The sequence below is a fragment of the Melanerpes formicivorus genome, unplaced genomic scaffold (assembly GCF_026170545.1).
Source record: "Melanerpes formicivorus ecotype bairdi unplaced genomic scaffold, bMelFor1.0.p_v2 SCAF_8, whole genome shotgun sequence".
Taxonomy (NCBI): domain Eukaryota; kingdom Metazoa; phylum Chordata; class Aves; order Piciformes; family Picidae; genus Melanerpes; species Melanerpes formicivorus.
The window spans coordinates 17,649,085-17,669,757 of NW_027142360.1; the positions used below are offsets into that span (position 1 = coordinate 17,649,085).

The 20,673-nt window shown below is 42.2% G+C and overlaps 1 protein-coding gene across 2 annotated transcripts in view; it reads right to left on the reverse strand.

Moving 5' to 3' along the window:
- Positions 1-20,673, reverse strand: part of LARGE1 (LARGE xylosyl- and glucuronyltransferase 1) — a 296,670-nt gene that overhangs the window by 41,251 nt on the left and 234,746 nt on the right. For both annotated transcript variants that reach the window (XM_068142337.1, XM_068142338.1), the window contains 2 exons: positions 12,995-13,107; positions 11,378-11,503 (listed from right to left, as the gene is read on the reverse strand). In XM_068142337.1, the coding sequence (XP_067998438.1) occupies positions 11,378-11,503; positions 12,995-13,107 (239 nt within the window). The remainder of the gene's footprint in view (positions 1-11,377; positions 11,504-12,994; positions 13,108-20,673) is intronic.

A 20,673-nucleotide genomic window follows, 5' to 3' on the forward strand; every position in this document is an offset into this window, starting at 1 on the left:
CATTAAGTTAATTGTGTGAAGGCACCGTGTCACTCGCGCAGAGCCAGAGCTGCACCGCCAGCTGCCGAGCTGGGTGCGTGGTTAAGCTCTGCTCTGAACATTGCGTTGGTGGGAGGGAATGCACAGGGCTGAAATGCAGCACATAGAACAGAAGCAGCCCAGAGTGGATTAAGTAGTTCCCTTCGTGTCAACAGCAACAGGAAGCCCTCGGAAATCACACTCTCTGTCACTGAATGAGCAGATTGAAGGAGGAAAGAGCAGGATACAGCCCTGAGCGCGTCCTGTACTAACTTCAGTGACAACACAGTCTCTCCAGTGAGTATTTACATTAACACAAAAGCTATTGTCACTCTCTTCTACAGACTCAACACTAGTGAAAGTATCTCCTGATAGGGAAAACTTTATCCCTTCCCGGGATTTCACTGCTGAGGCTACTAGGATGTCAGGAAACCATATATGTGGCTACAGAAAAGCAATAATGGGGAAAAAAAGGAGAATTTCACTAACTGGCAAATCCCTTTTTCCAATTATAGGAACACTTTAATTCAAGATTACAATGCATCTACACACTGTATAAATCTGGAAAAATATTTGGACAAAAAATACTTGTTGGAAATGTTTTTCCCAGGTAATGCTACATTCATAGTATCATAGTGTCATTCAGGGTTGGAAGGGACCACAAGGATCATCTAGTTCCAACCCCCCTGCCATGGGCAGGGACACCCCACACTAGATCAGGCTGGCCAGAGCCTCATCCAGCCTGGCCTTAAACACCTCCAGGGACAGGGCCCCAACCACCTCACTGGACAACCCATTCCAGGGCTTCACCACTCTCATGGGGAAGAACTTCCTCCTCACATCCAGCCTGAATCTCCCCACCTCCAGCTTCATTCCATTCTTTGCTGGCTTTAAACTTATCCATATATTCAGAAGTGTAGCCTAACTGAGCGCTAACATGTTGCTGCAACGTGTGCTGAAAACACAGCAGCAAAAGAAGCTTTAAGGTAGGTTAGGACATAAAATTAAGATGACAGATTTCCTCCTTCAGAAAAGGGATCTTCAAATCTCCTTTGAAAAGAACTTGGCATATTTCATCCATTGCGTTTAACTGCAACAAAAGGCATGAAAGGCATACCAAAAAAAATCTCTGTGACTGAATTCTACCTCAGGGAAACAGAAGCATAGGGCTGAAGGAATCTAAAGGGCTAGTAAACAGTTTTACAGGTTACTGGTATGTTTTCCTAAGCAGACACTGAATTAAAATATTGCACTCATTTAAGAGTGGACCAAAGAAAGATCAGAAGCTGGCAAATGGAACAAAAAATACCTGCAAAGAAAAATCTGTGTGCTCTCTGTACTACTGCTACACTTCATGTGAGTTTCCTTTCTGGATGTCTTCATGAGCATCCCACCTCCTTGCTAAGCACTCTGAGCACTCATCCTGGGGATTATAAGCACAGATATTGCTAATGATGACAAACTCAGTAACTGCTATGGGACAGGCTCCCTAGCGCTGTGGGTATTTCCCATCAACATACATGATGTCACATCACAGCCAAGCACTGGTGTTGATGTTGCTACCAGTTGTGTGTGGGATGATGCCAAAGTCAGTTGTCAGTGTACAGGCTCTTTGCTGCTGTGCTTCAAAATCTGCTGTGTATGTAAAAGATGGTAAGTGTCAAAGGCCTAGTTGGTGGTTCAGATCTGATCAGATTTGAAATGTGTCAGGATGCTGCATGTATGCAGATGTCAGGGGAGCCTGGAGTGAGCTGAAGAAAGCTGAAAGGGACTATCCAGAAAAGCTGATTTGTTTTAATCAAGAAAGACAGTACACACCAATGCAGCTAAAGAACAAGAAGGAGCTGTGCAACCATGTGGATGACCTGAGGCAGGAAAAGCACAAAACACATCTACCTAAAAAATAGGCTGATGTTCAAATGTAACATGATTAGATAAAAATTATGTGATATATGAAAGCATAAAAATGAATAGCAGGTTTCAAAAAGCAACAAGACTCCTGATCACTGACATGCAACACACTACATCCAGCTGACCATGAGCCAGCAGTGTGCTCAGGTGGCCAAGAAGGCCAATGGCACCCTGGCCTGTATCAAAACCAGTGTATCTACCAGGAGTAGGAGAGCAATCGTGTCCCTGTACTTGGCTCTAGTGAGGCCACAGCTTAAGTACTGTGTTCAGTTCTGGGTGTAAGAAAAACACTGAGGTCCTGGAGCATGTCCAGAGAAGAGCAACAAGAGTGGTGAAGGGTTTGGAGGGCAGAAAATACAAGCAGTGGCTGAGGGAGCTGGGATTGTTTACTGTGGAGAAATCTATGGGGACAACTTACTGCTCTCTACAACTAGTGAATTGATTGGAGAAAGAAAAAAAATCAGGTGAAAAGAGGCTACAGGGAAATCATAAGGAAAAAAACCAGTCAAACTTAGAATCCACTTAGCTTGCAGACTGAGCAAGTGTCATCTCAACACTAAAAAGAGAAAGTGAATCTAGAAACTAAAAATCTTGTTACTATGACATCCCTTTTCTGAGTCTGAATTGCACCACAATACTGTGTTTATTTCTTCTTCTATTTTCCTTCCTAGTGTTTAAGCTATTAAAAAAGATCTGTAGGCTTACAGAAGAAACTGTACCTACAGCATATAAAAATGTAGTGCCAGTATCTGTGTGGACACTGCAGGAACAGCGCTAGCCTTCAGGCTGTCCCACGGATCCTTCCCACTCATGATCAAGGCCTCCTGAGAACTAAGAAAAACACAACTCCTTAATCTTCATTTAGCAATTTAGGTACTGAAAGATCGGAATTTAAAATTCTACATCTATTTAACACTTGGGTAGCTGTCATTAAGCAACTTGGCACTCCCTACAGTTCTGTTAATACTATCCTAGTTAATCACCAGCTGTTACCACTCACTGATTATGCTCACCCAGCCTCCTGGAAGACTTACGCACTTATGACCTAGTGTATGGGGTGAACTGCACCAACAGAATCACACAGAATCACACCAAGGCTGGAAGAGACCTCAAAGATCATCAAGTCCAACCTGTCACCACAGACCTCATGACTAAACCATGGCACCAAGTGCCACGTCCAATCCCCTCTTGAACACCTCCAGGGATGGTGACTCCACCACCTCCCTGGACAGCCCATTCCTATGGCTAACAACTCTCTCTGTCAAGAACTTTCTCCTCACCTCCAGCCTAAACTTCCCCTGGTGTAGCTTGAGACTGTGTCCTCTTGCTCTGGTGCTGGTTGCCTGGGAGAAGAGACCAATCCCCTCCTGGCTACAGCCACCTTTCTGGTAGTTGTAGACAGCAATAAGGTCTCCCCTGAGCCTCCTCTTCTCCAGGCTAAACAACCCCAGCTCCCTCAGCCTCTCCTTGTAGGGCTTGTGCTCGAGGTCTCTCACCAGCTTCCTTGCCCTTCTCTGGACATGCTCAAGTGTCTCAATGTCCTTCTTAAACTGAGGGGCCCAGAACTGGACTCAGTGCTGAGTACAGGGGCAGAATGACTTCCCTGCTCCTGCTGGCCACACTATTCTTGATGCATGCCAGTTCCTATTTATTCACCAGGTTCTGACCCAAAGCCCTGAAATGATGACACAGTTAGAGCCTTGCAGACTGGCAATGAGATGGAATATAACAGAGGATGTAATACTGCTGGTGGAGTATAGGAGAGTGCTCCAAAGTCAGGTACCCACACGGAAATACAGTGAAACCAAAAAATCCCATCAATCCTCTTTAGGTTACCAGCTGCATTGTCCTCACTGGGGTGATTAAATATTTTGAATCTGATGTTCAAACCACAAAATGATAAGCTTCCTATAGGTACCCTTATTCATTTTTTCTCCCTGAAGCATCTCCTCTCTCCATAAGAAGTCTTTGGCCATATGTTTCCTTAACCACAATCTCTTCCACTTTTAACCCAAAGATGCATCTTGGTAACTTCTCTCTCTGTTTCAGCCCTTATGAAATCAGGGAATGCAGGATATCCTGTACACTTAATACCTACTTTTCTGGCTCAAGAAGAATAAACTAAGCAAATTTAAATTTATGCCTAAAGAAGTTGAATTTTGCAAAGCACTGAACAGATATGCTTAATTAAGCCTGTGAGCACTTCACAATTTAAATAAATAAGTAAAAGTGGTATTTTGTAGATAGGAGGTTTCATGCTTAAAAACTACACTCACTGTTTAGGCAACCATTATGCACTAAAATCAACAGAGTTAAACATTGAGCAAATCCGCATGGTAAAGCCACCTATATTTGCGATTTTAATGCCATCTGAATACACTTTTTTTCAGGCACACGTTACTGAAATGTTTAAATATGGCCCAAGTTCACAGAATCACAAAATCAATAAGGTTGGAAAAGACCTCAAAGACCATCAAGTCCAACCTATCTTTCAAGACCTCACGACCACTAAACCATGGCACCAAGTGCCAGGTCCAATCCCCTCTTGAATACCTCCAGGGATGGTGACTCTACCACCTCCCTGGGCAGCACATGCCTACAGCTAACAGCTCTCTCTGTGAAGAACTTTCTCCTAACCTCAAGCCTAAACCTCCCCTGGTGCAGTTTGAAACTGTGTCCTCTTGTTCTGGTGCTGATTGCCTGGGAGAAAAGACCAACCCCCTCCTGGCTACAACCTCCCTTCAGGTAGTTGTAGACAACAATAAGGTCTCCCCTGAGCCTCCTCTTCTCCAGGCTAAACAATTCCAGCTCCCTCAGCCTCTCCTCGTAGGGCTTGTGCTCAAGACCTCTTACCAGCCTGGCTGCCCTTTGCTGGACAGGTTCAAGAGTTCAAGAGTTACACTGCAAACAAGCACCACATGAGTAATTTATGGCTTGATTAGCGATGCTTGGAATTGGGTTTTATCAGAAATGAATGTTTTATTAAAAGATCCAATTCCCCCAGAAAGGATCAAACATTTAAAAAAAGAAAAATGGTATCAGGGATCTGTCAGAGTTGAAATCAGCTAACAATCCAGAGGTCCAAGCACTGCTTTTTGGATGTAGAATTCAAATCCTTGCCCTGCCTGATTTGGTGCCCATGGTTCCAGGCACTACCTTACGCTCTAGATTACTGCCTGCATTATATGGCGGTAAGGTGACAGACTGTCACTCTCTTGTACTTCTCAAAGTTCTTATCTTTTCCTCAAAAGGGCTACAGCCTGAAAAAATACCCCTAAACCCCCTTCAGCACTCCCTTTTTATCAGAGGAAAAGCACCATACTGATTCCAGTGTTGACTCAAGGGAGGGGTATGTTTTAACCACTTGAAACTATACTCCTCTCATTGTAGCTATTCCCTGATTGGCCTTAAAAGGTGCAAGGTAGCAGAATGCCAGAACTGCTAGTGACCAGTTCAGAGGTGTTTGGCCAGCAAGGGGTGGCTCAGGGACTGGGATGGAAAGTGGTGCAACAGGTTATGTCTGAGGCAGATCCAAAATGATGTCTTTGGGTTATGGACAAGAAGCCATTTAAACTTTTCTAAGCAATCTCACAAAGTCATCCTTGTGTGAAGGACACTCCCAGGCAGGGCACAGTGAATCACATAACACAATTTCAGAATGTGGAATTTATGAGGTTAATTATCTACATGGTAATTTATTATCAGCTGTGTTCAAAACAAGATTGAAAAGTCATTAATAAGTTTTATAGCATTTTTCCTGTTTTGGAGTGAGAGGGTAAGTTCTAATAATTTGATACATTCTCATTGAAGAGCCCAGAATATGATTTCTGTGCTTCTGAAGTACCAGATTCCCTGTGTGTAAATAGCATCTGTATCCTTGACAACCAGACTTCTCTTCATGACTGACTCATTCAGTGAGGTCATGATTCATTGTTGGAGGCATCACAATGCATTACCTTCTTTCACAGGATTTTTCTTGCCATTTGGTTTGTGCCAAATCATGGTAATAGAGATTTCAATACAGACAGGAACAAATTATTAACCAAAAAGAAACAGAAACACAGGGCCCAACCCAGCAAAAACACTGCACAAATGAAGCTCAGTTCCAGGCAGATCCCCATAAGCTTTGGAGCCCAGCATGGCATCGTCCTACAGCACCATGTGGGACATCATAAGAAGAGCTGAGATAAACAAGATGGACACTGGATGCCTGGACAGAATGACCACTAGCCCTTCCACATCTTTTGTCCAGTGTTCAGTAACATCTCAGTGTTTCTCCAAGGTGTAAAAAAATGCCATGCAAAAATAAACACCTCTGACCTTTTCAGAGACTGAAGTTGTCTCACTTGGCAAAAAGAATTAAAGGGCATTTTCTTCCTGTTACTTATTCTTTGTTTTATATTAAAATTGTTCAAGACATTACTGACTGATGCAAAGCATCCTTAACACAGGTGCCCTCAAGGTGGGAAAAGGAAGATTTCTGTAAGTGTAATTTTTTACCCAAGTTTTGATTTCATACACCACGGACAAAGCCCACAGACTTCATTCTAGTGTGGCCTCTATCACTACACAGTATGACACAGAAGGAAAATAAGCATTTAGGTGAATAAAAGGAGCACAGCAGTTTTATTTTGAAGTTTCTTTAGTTGGATATAAAATTAGTGGTCACTAGCAATGCAGAACTTGGTTATAAATATTTCTATTCTTATGCTTTTTTCAAAGATCTTCACATGCAAGTCCTTCCAAGTTTGCAAATGCTGCTCAGCTACAGCTAGGAAGTAGAAATCAATCAAACATCTTCTCTAACATAAAGACAGCACATAAAAAGAAAATTCAATAAAATGGATAGAGATGCAAATTAATGAGTAATATAGAGGAAAAAAAGAACCCTCTTCAGGCAATATGAAATACTGAAGTGCTCCACAGGCCTGCAAAAAGTATGCTGGCCACCCTATGTTTGCTTTAGTGTGAACAGTGCAGTAAAGCAGCATGTATGTGCATACATACACACACCACCCCTGAAAAGCAGCCAGCCCTGAGGCTCTGAGCTTAATTGACACAATGTTCTGTGTAAGAGATGACAAATTATCAAGTCCCATAGACTTTGAGGCCAGTTGGAATTAAATCAGTGCCTTTTCAGTCTGATATGAGGAATGCAGTCTTATTTGACCGAGGAATACTTGACTGGACCAGCCTTACCTTGGAATTTAAATCTCTCCCTGAATTTCCTCCTTTCCTGTGCTATCCTTCTTAATCCTCCAGTACAAACTTCACAATCTATCTTTCTCTCCCTCTTACCCTGGAGGTTTCCTTTACCTCGTTTCTTATTCCAGTCTTACCATAAAATACAGGATGTGCCAAATATGTTGTGTCATACCATTTATATTCAATGCCACGGAAGCGACTTTGGTGATTTTAAGAGTATATTCTCTAACTTGAGCTTAATGACATTTGCTGCTTTTTATAGAGAACAACACAGCAAACAAGCGGGTTTCTTTTAAAAACTAGAACTTTGATGATTTCCATAATGCAAATTCACAACTTTAATTGGTTAATGCCTTTTTTTTTTCTTTAATAGTCTGAAGAATTTTAAACAGTGCTGCCTGAGGGCCAGTTCTTGAACTGCTGAATATGGGAAGAGCTTTATTGAAACCAGGGGGCTTATGTGCACTAGATAAGGCCCTGGCCTCTCTTTCAAAGCAAAGAATTTCAGCCCAAATTCAGTATTGAGGGGATAATTTTAGCAGTATGAGTAAGCCCAGTTCAGCTGAAGAAATTGCTTATGTGTCTGCACCCCTTTTTGAGTTAAATATTTCAGACCAGAAAGCCAGTGCAGGATATTAGGCAGCTTAGACTTCATTGCCTATGCTGGAGTGCAACTGGCAGTGTGAAACAATATACAGGTAATAAACAACGAAAACTAGGTGATACTTGTAAACATGTATTTGTTAATTAACAATGAAGAAAGGATTCAATTTATTTCTAAGGTACTTCTATCAAATGCTTACTTGTAGTTGTTACATATGACCTAAAGGTCCCATACCTGAAGCAGATTAGCCAACAGGCCTGTCAGCCTGACCTCAGTGCCAGGCAAGATCATGGAACAGGTCATCCTGAGTTCAATAACACAACACTTACAGGATGGCCAAGGGATCAGGCCTAGCCAGCATGGATTTAGGAAGGGCAGGTCCTGCCTGACCAACCTGATCTCCTTCTATGATCAGGTGACCCGCCTGGTGGATGTGGGGAGGCCTGTTGATGTAGTCTACCTGGACCTCAGCAAGGCCTTTGACACCGTCCCCCATAGCAAACTGCTGGCCAAGCTGTCAGCCCATGGCTTGGACGGGAGCACACTGCGATGGGTTAGGAACTGGCTGGAGGGCCGAGCCCAGAGAGTGGTGGTGAATGGTGCCACATCCAGCTGGCAACCAGTCACTAGTGGTGTGCCCCAAGGATCAGTGCTGGGCCCTGTGCTCTTTAACATCTTTATTGATGATCTGGATGAGGGCATTGAGTCCATCATCAGTAAATTTGCTGACGACACCAAGCTGGGGGCAAGAGTTGATCTGCTGGAGGGTAGAGAGGCTCTGCAGAGAGACCTGGACAGGCTGGACAGATGGGCAGAATCCAACGGCATGAGATTTAACACATCCAAATGCCGGGTTCTGCACATTGGCCACAACAACCCCATGCAGTGCTACAGGCTGGGGTCAGAGTGGCTAGAGAGCAGCCAGGCAGAGAGGGATCTGGGGGTGCTGGTTGATGGTAGGCTTAACATGAGCCTGCAGTGTGCCCAGGCAGCCAAGAGGGCCAATGGCATCCTGGCCTGCATCAAGAACAGTGTGGCCAGCAGGAGCAGGGAGGTCATTCTGCCCCTGTACACTGCACTGGTTAGGCCACACCTCGAGTACTGTGTCCAGTTCTGGGCCCCTCAGTTTAGGAAGGATGTTGACTTGCTGGAACGAGTCCAGAGAAGAGCAACAAAGTTGGTGAGGGGTTTGGAACACAAGCCCTATGAGGAGAGGCTGAGGGAGCTGGGGCTGCTTAGCCTGGAGAAGAGGAGACTTAGGGGTGACCTTATCACTCTCTACAACTACCTGAAGGGAGGTTGTAGACAGGCTGATGATGGTCTCTTCTCCCAGGCACCCAGTACCAGAACAAGAGGACACAGTCTCAGGCTGCGCCAGGGGAGGTTCAGGTTGGATGTTAGGAAGAAGTTCTATACAGAAAGAGTGATTGCGCTATGGAATGGGTTGCCCGGGGAGGTGGTGGAGTCGCCGTCATTGAAGGTGTTCAGAAGGAGACTTGACGGGGTGCTTGGTGCCATGGGTTAGCTGTTTGGGTGGGTTGGATTGGTTGATGGGTTGGACACGATGATCTTGAAGGTCTCTTCCAACCTGGTTTGGTTTATTCTATTCTAATAAACAGTCATTGCAGCTAAAGATTTACCTGATTAGTTGTCAGATGTCTACTCCAAAGCTTAACTGCTCTCCAAAGCCACTCATGGTGATCTCAATTCAACTGCCTAAATACAGATATACAGCAACACTGAAAGCACCCTACTGTTATCCTGCCTGCCCATCAGCTGCCTTGCCGAAAGGGCATGGTCTCCTGTAGCTCTGTTTTGTGCCTGCCAGTCTCACACAGACATCTGTGTAACTGTGATGAATCAAACTGTGTTTAGAGAATTGAACCAAGCCCTAGATTCTCAATTATTAGCTCCAGTATCTTTATCTTTGTCTCATATAAATGTGTATGTCTTAACCTTGTGATGAATCCAACCTGACTGTCTCAGTGGGTTCACAGACCAACACCGGGATATCTCCTAGGCAGGAGGTCTATTCTAAAAGAAATTACTTTCTTAGAAAACATTTACCCTGCTGCTACTACACCTCTCCTTTTGTTTCAGACCATGCAATTGCTGTCATACATGATTCTCAACATGGGCACAGAACTAAAATGTCCACCAGCACTTTGTTACAAGACATAAAACCATGATGCTTTTAAGCCCATGCATCGATCCTGCCCTACAAACACCTATCATAAAACTTTCAGTGCTCAGAGTACTGACCAGTGTCCTGATCTGACTTTAAAAGCTGTCTTCTCAGGATCACACCTGAATAGTTGGTTGTGAATACTTTGTGTATGAAATTCAAGCCAACTTTGACAGGTCAGTTAACCCAGACCTTCTGTCTTTTGGGAAGTGCAGCTTTTAAAATCAGTGTGTCAAGAATGATTGATTTTCCAGTATCTGGTGTTCAAATTGAATGCTCTTGCTCTTACTCTACAAATGGTTACAAGGGAAATTTGCTTAGATTTAGGAAATATATTGCACTGTGAGGGTGGTCAAACTCTGACAAGGAGGCCAGGGAGGTTGTGGCATCTCAGACTTTGAAGATTTGGTGCTCAGCTGCACAAGGTGCTGATCAACCTGATCTAAGTTGGTCCTGCTTTGAGAGTGGGGTTTGGATGGTCTCCAGAGGTCCCTTGCAACCTCTTCTGTAGTTCTGTTGTTTTCTTTGTTGTTTTTGTTGGGTTTTTGTTGTTTTGGGTTTTTTTAATCCTCATTTACTAAAGTATTCTCAAAACACAAATTAAGTATAGGAACCTTGACTGTATTTTAAAGTTAATCACCAAAACCCACCCAATATTTATTGTGTTCTGATGCCGCTAGTCTGCTTCAATGGCTTATTCCACACCAGGTAGAGGCTCAGTCAGCTTCAATTCGGAACTTTTTGCATGCTACCTTTGAGTCTGGCCTTTCAAAATGAACACAGAACTACTGATGTAAATTTACCCATATATGTTCAAATCCATCCTGCTCCTATATTCTACTTGACAGCAGTGAAAAAAACCATGCTATTAAACTGATACTGTAGCTTTATTGTATTAAATTAATAGGTTTCTACTCAGCTCTTTTTTTTCCACAGAAAAAATCCTGGAACAATGAGTGGCAGTGTGGCTGGGTTTGGTGTAGACAAAGGCTAAATATGAAGTGTGCAAGGTCTTTCAATTTTAGTTAATGTATTGCTAGCTAGAGTCTGCCCAAAGCTCTTTGTGAATTTCACTCTATTAAATGATGTTGACTAAAGAATTTCAAACTTGTCCAGTAAAAAAAAAAATCAGTTTTCTTTGACTAGGAAGAGCTAAGAACTGGGACAACAACAGAAACTCAGCAGTAAGGTGTAGTAGCATAGTGGCAGGTACAGAATGCAAGAAGGTGAAGCACTTCTCTAATACCTTGCCAAACTCCAAAGCAGCATGCATCTTTCCTAGCAGTCAAATTGTGCAAAACCAAAGTCATATTTGCTGCTCCTGCTTGGGTGTCCTCATAAACTGTATGTGTTTGCTTCCCCTCTACTTTAGAGATGCCATCTTTCTGTTACAGCATAGTTCTCCATCTTCTGTCCCAAATGACACCACCCATCCAACCTCCAGTGAAACATACCTTCAGGTCAGACACATCTCTGTAGCACTGCTCCGAACGAGTGTGATCAGACAGCTGTACATTCCAGAAACAGGGGAGCTGGTAGACAAGGAATGGATTTTGTTTGATGACTGCATTGAAGATATCCTAGCAGACAAAACCAGAGAAACAGTTGGGTACATTGCTTCTACAGTGAGGTGATCTCAACCCCTCTTCTGACCTGTGTGTCCTTTCCCCCCCCCCACAGATAGAAATGCAATTGATTATGTGAGCTGAACTCTGCAAACTTTGATTTGTAATCCTGTTTTCAAAGAGGGTAGTATCAATCTAAGGGGTGATGTGTAGATCTGAACAAGAGGAATAGGCTTGCTTGACACACAGAACTAATGGACTCCAGTAAAGTTTTCAAAACGTGTATCTTGTCCTGCTGGGAAGAGATGTGGCTCCTCTTTTAAGTCACCAGGGAGAGTAATATGCAGTAAATGATAAACTGCCTGCTGTTAGCAAGTACTGCATGACTTTTCAATAAAGGAGATGAAAACGGTTCTGGCATTCTGCTTCAAGGTGAATTACTGTGTGGGATTTTAGGTAGCACTTCACAGTTGCAACAAGTATTCCAGGTATTTCATGGGGAGGGCAGAACAGCCTGTATCATGAAGGTCTGAATGTGTTCTGCCTCTATGCAGCCATCCAGTTGGAGAAGTAAGTTACAAGGACAGTCTTGTGGTTAAGGTAGTAGGGCAAGACATAAGCAACCTCGGTCTGTCCTGCAAAATTCTACCTCATGAAGGTATTAAGTCAGCAGCTCGTGACCTGACTGAAAACACAGTGAAGTTGCAAGAATATTTTTAATGAACTTCATCAGCTTTTGTATCAAACCGAAAGAACACTGCACAAATGCACATCAATAGGTACACAGTAAGCAGCGTGTTTTCTTAGTGGTGGCTGGTCATAAGCCAGGTGTAGCTTAGAAGCACTAGAAACATCTAAATATGATGCTGTATTGAGTGAATACATTGAAGTTGTTGAGCAAGACTTATTGGTTCAGGTCCAGTACTACATAAACAGGGTTTCTGGACTAGAAACTGAGAGCTGGAAGGAAGCACAAAGAGAGTAAATATGCATTTCTGTGTAGCGGCACACTGTTTCTACTCTTGGCCTCAGTTTCCCATCTGTGGCAGGGAGATGTAGCACTTTTATCTTCACAGGGGTGTTGTGGCAAGGAGTACATTAAAAGACTGCTGGGATTCATCTGCCAGAAACAGTAAAGAAGTATTGAAGACAAACTGAAGTCTGCTTAGACTATAACTAGTAGGAAAAGACACAGTATTTTTGGACTTCCTGTGTCTGAAGTTTTATGTTAAAGAAAGAAGGACAGAAAATTAAAGCTTGAAGACCCCATTTATCTATCCTATGAGTCATCTGTGCAGAGAAGGTAAAAATGTCAGTGGAGTAAGAAAAACCTCCTGAGCAGATCTCCAATCCTTTCTTCCACATTTCCCCCAGAATAATTAAACAAATGGTGACTACAGGCACATATCTTTTCTCTGCCTTTGCCACATCTCATCCCCAACCCTTTTTCCCCCCCTCAATCCATGAAGTAGTGTTTGTACTACCCATCTGCAACATCCTACTCACCTGGTCAGCCAGTGAAGTGGATAACATGCTCATTAACTCCCTCTCTGCTGTGAGTCTCCACATCTGCTCCCATTTCATCTTCCTCAACTTATCAAGAAGCAGCAAGATGACCCCTGAAGAAGAACACAGGGAAGAGAACAAGAGAAGCCATGATGTCACATGCCAGTCAAAGCCCACCCTGTCTATGTGCTAACACAGCAGTTAAAAAGAGGACATGAGCTGAGATGTATCAGTGGTAACTGCAGTCCTTACCCTCTGTTGACACAGGAGGCTGACTAAAAAAAGCTTCAGATTTCAAAATGCCACTAAGATAAAGTTTTTCTTAACCCCTGAGGCTGCAGAGAAGAAATGGAGAGATGACATACTGATGAATGTTAGGTTATATAAGTTTGCAAGAAGGCTAAGTAGCTGAAAAGAAGTGAAACTGGGAAGAAGCAGGAGAAGCATATTGTTTTTCTAGTTATCAGTCTCCTAAACTGATAAAGCTTGTTTTCACGATGCCATGATTAACATTGGGATTATTCCTTACAAAATGAACCAACACAGGTGATTCATGTGATGGAGTCTAACTCCATCCAAAGATCATTACCATTCCAAAGAGAATTAGACAATATCTTACTAGAACGAAAGAAAGAAGGAACCTGTCAAAACTCAGCAGTAACCCCTCCACTCAAACTGAAAAGTGACAGGCTGCAAGAGTGTCAAGGCACTGTCCACTAGGAAATGGGTGGATACAATCCTGATTTATCTAGCATGACTCCATTTCTGCCATTGCCACACTAAACAGATCTGCTTCTTCCAAAATAATACTGTTTAAATTAATTTATAATCTGGCCTGAAATCAAGATTATGCTGAGACACTCATATAAAATTTTCTACTCAATGTGTGCAGGGTGAAATCTGGCCTTTAATACCTACTGAATAAAATGAAATTGCAGCCCTTACTCCACCTAGTAAGAAGTTAATCACCTGACACAGCTGATTGTAATCCTTGAAAGCTTTCTGAGTTACATCTTACCAATGCTGGTTAGGGTTCAGCCTTTGAGAGTGCCTGCCTTTAAGGCAGCAAGTGCTCATAGATCAGGATCCTCAGATTGGAAAGTTGCACTGGAATTGGGAAAAGAGATAGCTCAGTGTGCATGCATTGTCATGCTTTAGTTGCTTTTTGACCGGACAAAATGGGAAGATAGGGAAAGAGCAGAAGCAATGAAGCTTCAGCAGAACCTTTTCTACAGTGTCTCAGAAAGTTTTACTTGAAAAATTAATTTGGAAAGACTTAGATAAGAGTGCTGTCATGGGGAATGAATGCAAACTGAAGGACCATAAAGAAAGAGTACTGACAAACAGCAGCCTCACAGGTTGACAAGAAGTACCTAGCAAGAGCAGTGATAGGTTCTGTGTTGTTTCACATCTTCATTAATGGAAGGAGGAAGTGAACAGAATAGTAATGACATCTGCAAGTGACATTAAATGAGGTCTTACAAAAATATATCATGGCAACTGTAGAGAAACATAACAGCTACACAGAAGAATACGAAATGCCAAAAAGCAGGCACTGGGAAAAGCTGCCTGAGGGAGTCTGAGATGATAAAACTAAAAGTAATGAGAATAAGAAATGAAATGTAGTCTGAATACTCTAGAAAAACTGGTTTAAAACTATTGTGGTGAAATAACCTAAAAATAGCAGATCAAATGCTTTATTTCATGAGGTTTTTAAAATCAGACTACACAAAAATTAGATGATATACCTGGAAGAATCCTGCACTGCTTGGGAGAGAACAAAGGTGGTTCCAGTTCATTCCTATCTTCAGTCTCTATGACATGGCAAATTCCTCTCTAGTAAAACCTGGTGCTGCCATGAATAAAAGGAAAACCTCTTCTGGCAGTGAATTTTGTGGGCTATTTTAGTTCTGTTTTCTAGTCCATCTGGTTTCCAAGGATGCTGGAACCTATACTGGAGGGATCCCCTTTCATCTTCAGTCAACCTTTCTGCTTCCAGCTGTTGGATTGGAAAGGGACGTATTGTCACAACATGCTACAATGTATTTCTGCCAGTGTTTGTCTTCTCTCCAGCATAAGCAAAGCCCATTTGGAGTCTGCATAGTGTGTACATTAGCTTCTAAGAGAGCCATTGTGCATTGTCTGAAAGTCTAGATCAATGAGAACCAAGTTCCTTGTGCTGCAGCAATAAACTGGGTGAGATGAGCTCCCCTTTGACAGTGGATTTTTTCCAGTTGGCAAGAATTGTCAGCTTTGCTTCAAGAGTGAAATACAACTGCAGAGGTTCTTTATTAAGACAAATAAAGAGTAATTGTACGATTCAGTTAACTGTAATGACAATACAATATGTTTTCTTAATTTCTTTAAGCCTCCAGTCTGAGGAGGAAAAGAGGAAATGTTTTAGTATGTGCAGTATTCACCTTGGTGGGTTTTTTTTGGTCTTCCACTCCTATGTTAGCAGCAGATTATGGCATTGCAGCTAAAGAGATTATGCTGTCCTGAGGGGCTATCACGCTAGCAGCTGAGAGTGAAAGAGGCAGATGGGGTGGAAAAACTGGAATGTATGTGGGAAAGAATGTATTAAATTATGATGCAATCATAGCTATTGAAAACACAAGCTTTTAATGTTCCATCATCAAGACTAATTTTTATGTGATTTCTACTTGAATTCACCTACAGGCTTAGGTTTAACGCTTTTGTACTGCCTCTGTTCAAGCCTTCTTGTGCTGTGGAATTCTAATTTACTGCTGCTGTAAAAATAACTACTGGCAAATATTTATAGCAAGTTTAAATATTTATTTGTTAGCATTACTGAGAAGAAGATATTTCTGCTAAAAGGAGAATTCATCTAATTAGTGTTATTTAGTGCAAAAGCATGTGTGTTGGGAACTTTTAAATAGTTCACGCAGAGGAAAAATTACCTTTTGCACTTCAGTTTCACTTGTGTATTGTTCTGTTACCAAAGGCAAACATAACAAATGAACTAACTCCAATCTCTGCAGTTAGTTTGCAGGCACAGTGTCTGAAACAAGGAAAGGGAAATATTTGCCTCAGGAGCCACTTTCCTCAGAGTCAAATTGACTGAAATCTTAGACTAAATTTAAGATGACATACAGCTGAACAGAAGGGGGAAAGGGACTTATTCTCAGCTGCTGTTGTGGGGGGAGAAAGTGACTGGAGGAAAAAAAAAAAAAAAGAAAGAAATCAAAGGAATATTTTATGAACATCTGGCTCCAGGCAGTGAGACTTCTCATCTTCTGATGAGTGCAGCATTTTTTCTGTCCTGATCTACCTGAGCAAAACAAAGGGAAGGCTTGGGAGCAAATAAACAGAAAGACAAAAGCGTCAACCCAAATGTCTCATGAGTATTAAACAAATTATGATTAGCCACAGAACACCCTATTTTTCCTTATCCTGAGGAAACAAACAGTTCAGGCATAGACAGAGATGCAAATATCTCAAAGAGCTCTTGGAAAAATAATGCTTTATCACTAAACCAGTGGAACATGTCCTAGTCTGGTTTTTGTTTGAATGGCATTTTCTCCCCTTGCTTGATGTGACTTTTCTTGAACTACTGAAATCTGACATTCCGAATTGCTCAAGCAAACAAGCAAGCAAGCAGGCAAACAAAGGAGTTGCTCAAAACATGAAGTTTGAGACACAAAGAAAAACAGCCAGCAAAACAAAAAAGGCAGAAACAAAATTAAAAAGAAAAAAAAAAAAAGAAAGAGGAATTTAGTGAAAAGATTGGAGAAAAATAAGGCAAAAAAAACCCTGGATTAAAATATTTGGTGTGAAAATGTCAGTTGGGAAATAAATGGAAAATAAATGTTTAATTCTGCTTCTAAGCAATTATCACAGTATCACAAAGGTTGGAAGAGACCTCGAGGATCATCGAGTCCAACCTATCACCACAGACCTCATGACTAGACCATGGCACCAAGTGCCACATCCAATCCCCTCTTGAACACCTCCAGGGACGGTGACTCCACCACCTCCCTGGGCAGCACATTCCGATGACGAATGACTCGCTTGGTGAAGAACTTTCTCCTCACCTTGAGTCTAAACCTCCCCTGGTGCAGCTTGAGACTGTGTCCTCTTGTTCTGCTGCTGGTTGCCTGGGAGAAGAGACCAACCCCTTCCTGGCTACAACCACCTTTCAGGTAGTTGTAGAGGGCAATGAGGTCACCCCTAAGCCTTCTCTTCTCCAGGCTAAACAACCCCAGCTCCCTCAGCCTCTCCTCATAGGGCTTGTGCTCAAGGCCTCTCCCCAGCCTTGTTGCCCTTCTCTGGACACGTTCAAGTGTCTCCATGTCCTTCTTAAACTGAGGGGCCCAGAACTGGACACAGTACTCAAGGTGCGGCTTAACCAATGCAGAGTATGGGGGTACAATGCTTCAAGCCATGTCAGCAAAATATTCTAGGCTTTTTTTTGTGGTTGTTAATCTGCTCAAGAACAAAATAGGTAATTTCTATTTTTTTTTTTCTGAATAGTAAATTAAAAGTTTACAGAAACATCAGTAATTTCCCTTGGAATGCTACCCAGCATCCCTAGGTCCTTCTTCACAAACACAGACTATGGCTTTTCCTGAAATTCAGAGAGGAATATATAGTAGAGCTTGAAGGAATAAACAACATTTTAAGATAGAACAGAATCACTTACAGAAGTTGTAGCGAAACTGGACAAGCTTTCAAACTCAATCAATTTATTACAATGCCCTTTTAAGGTGGCTGAAAAAACACTCAGTGCTATGGGGGGAAAAAAAAAAACGTAGCTACTGAGAGATCATTTTCTGTAAGCATTACCTTGCCTTTTTCTTTCAGGTGGAACAGGATGCTTTTGTGAGCAGTTGAAGCAATGCCACATTATGTGAGCAGCATCTCAGAGCCTATCCTTGACAGGTTTTTAAAAATGCTTCTCGAAACTAAGCCCATAACATAACACTGAAGCATCTAGACAGATAGCAAGTAAATACCATTACCATGTCTGAGAAAGACAGGCAAGACACACTTCAAAACACATTACACAGCAATAGTGAGCTTTGAAAAAATTAATTGGGATTTTACAAGACCTAACCAGTATCCCAAAGCCCATACAACAAACCACTGAGTCTTAGCTGCTGTAAAAAGGAATATGAAACAATATGCTACTATGTTTTGTGCAGTAGATTCAGCATCCAAAAGTTGATTCCGGTTTTAGGTGCTATGCTTTTAGCTCTGCTAACCCAGAAGAACTGCCATGGTATTGCTAATTGCTTAGTATTCTAGCAAATGTTTATGCATGCTATTTTAACTCCTATTTATTGTACCTAAAATCAATGGGAGTGGTCACAGTGTGTAATGCTAGGAATGTGATTATGCCATTCACAAATTAGGGCCCAAATGACCAGTTTTCCTAAGGACTGGGTCACACCTTCACAGCACTGACTGTGGCCTCTGCTTTCACACAGTATCACCAAGGTTGGAAGAGACCTCAAAGATCATCGAGTCCAACCTGTCACCACAGACCTCATGACTCGACCATGGCACCAAGTGCCACATCCAATCCCCTCTTGAACACCTCCAGGAATGGTGACTCCACCATCTCCCTGGGCAGCCCATTCCAATGAACTTGAATTCAAGCTAAAATTCCACAAGCCAGTGCAGGAATTTTTAAGCCTTCATTTTCAGCCTTCGTATGGATGAAAATCACTGCATTTATTTCACTTGATTTGCAGGCCAGCTAGCTAACTGCTGCTCATAATCTCACTATCTGTATCATTAGTATAATAAACCCATAGCTCATGTCTATAGCTTTTAACACAGCATGACCAAAGCACTGTCATTCTCACACATTTGGAGAATTCTGATACATTATTTAACTATGCACTTACATGCATTGGACTTGTTATCCAAAAAAAGCATTTCACAATGTAAAAACAAACAGAACAAACAAACTAATATAACTTGCAGGGATGCACAATGTGTTAATTGAGAATAAAAGATGACTCCACATTTGAACTTATCTCTGAGACAACTGAAGAGGGCTGAGGAGCTGTTTTGAAATGGAAAGTGGGTGTCCCTCTGGGCATGGTGACAGAATGCAATAGTCTGTGTTTTCTCTGCACATGTACTGAAAGCGAAGCTGTGGTAGAAAGCATTTTGAAACATAGTGCAGTCACTCTGTTGGGAGCCTGGTTCCTCTTGAAGCATTATAAACATTTTGTTTACATTTCCTGATGACCATTTAATGAAATGCAAGACTTTTATTTCATAGTTTCATAGTTTCATTCAGGGTTGGAAGGGACCACAAGGATCATCTAGTTCCAACCCCCCTGCCATGGGCAGGGACACCCCACACTAGATCAGGCTGGACAGAGCCTCATCCAGCCTGCTCTTAAACACCCCCAGGGACGGGGCCTCGACCACCTCCCTGGACAACCCATTCCAGGGTTTCACCACTCTCATGGTGAAGAACCTCCTCCTCACATCCAGCCTGAATCTCCCCACCTCCAGCTTCATTCCATTCCCCCTAGTCCTATCACTACCTGATATCCTGAGAAGTCCTTCCCCAGCCTTCCTGTAGGCCCCCTTCAGATACTGGAAGGCGACAATTAGGTCTCCTCGGAGCCTTCTCTTCTGCAGACTGTACAGCCCCTTTTTCTCTTTCAAAGTATGCTGTTTCTCCTTAAGCAGAATTAAGATGAAGGATATATTTGAGCATGCTTCTAACTTCTTTGAGAGCTACTGAGTGTAGCTCACAATTTCCCAGTTTTCTAATTGTGTCTTTGTTATGTAGATACTACTCTTCCTGAGTAATATGGAAAAAAAAATACACATGCTTTGTATCCTCTCTTTAATGACCTCCATTTCTGGTTCAATTTTCCAACTTGCTTAAAGTCCCAAAGGCTTCTACAGAAAAATTTCCTGGATTCAGGAGTCTAAAAGGTTTACAGGGGAGGAATCATGAGCCGTAAGACTTCTAGGACATCTATGGAGGAAAAATTCTTCAGCTTACAGACCACCTTGCTAAGTAATCCTCTCTTCTCCTGACTTCCACAGTCAGCAAAACAAAAACATCTCCAGACCCGGAGGAATTGCCTGCTCTCACATAGATTCCAAGCAGTGCAAAGCAATACACGTTCCTGCCCAAACTGCTGCTGAAGTTGTAAATCCTCTAGTGGAAAAAACAACATGGCTGGCAAAAGGACAAATATTAGCAACATCAGAAAGAGAAACCAGAGGTGTCCCCAGTTGTTCTACATGCTTTGAGCATCAAGGAAGACACTATGGATAATAACCTTCATCAAATCTCTGTTTCCTGAACCCTGTGGAAAGAATTGTAGGAGATGAAAACCATGTGTGAAGAAGCATGGGTTTAAAAGAACTCCGTTTTCTTACAGCCCTTTGCAATCTGTGACCCTTGTGAGCAGAGCTTACATTTTAAAGACAGTGGAAAACAAATATTCCAGGGACTTCTCAGCTGGTAAACTAGAACAATAGGTTCCAAGAGAGGAGGAAAAAGCCCACCACAAGAGGGAAACCATTAAATGTTCTTGAAATTCAAAAGATTATGAAAGTTTTTGCTCAGAAATTTTAAACTGCAGATAACATATTCTAACTTCAGGCCAGCAAAGGAGAGGGGAGGAGGTTACAGCTTCTATAAAATGTATCACAATGGCAATTTACAACTACCTGAA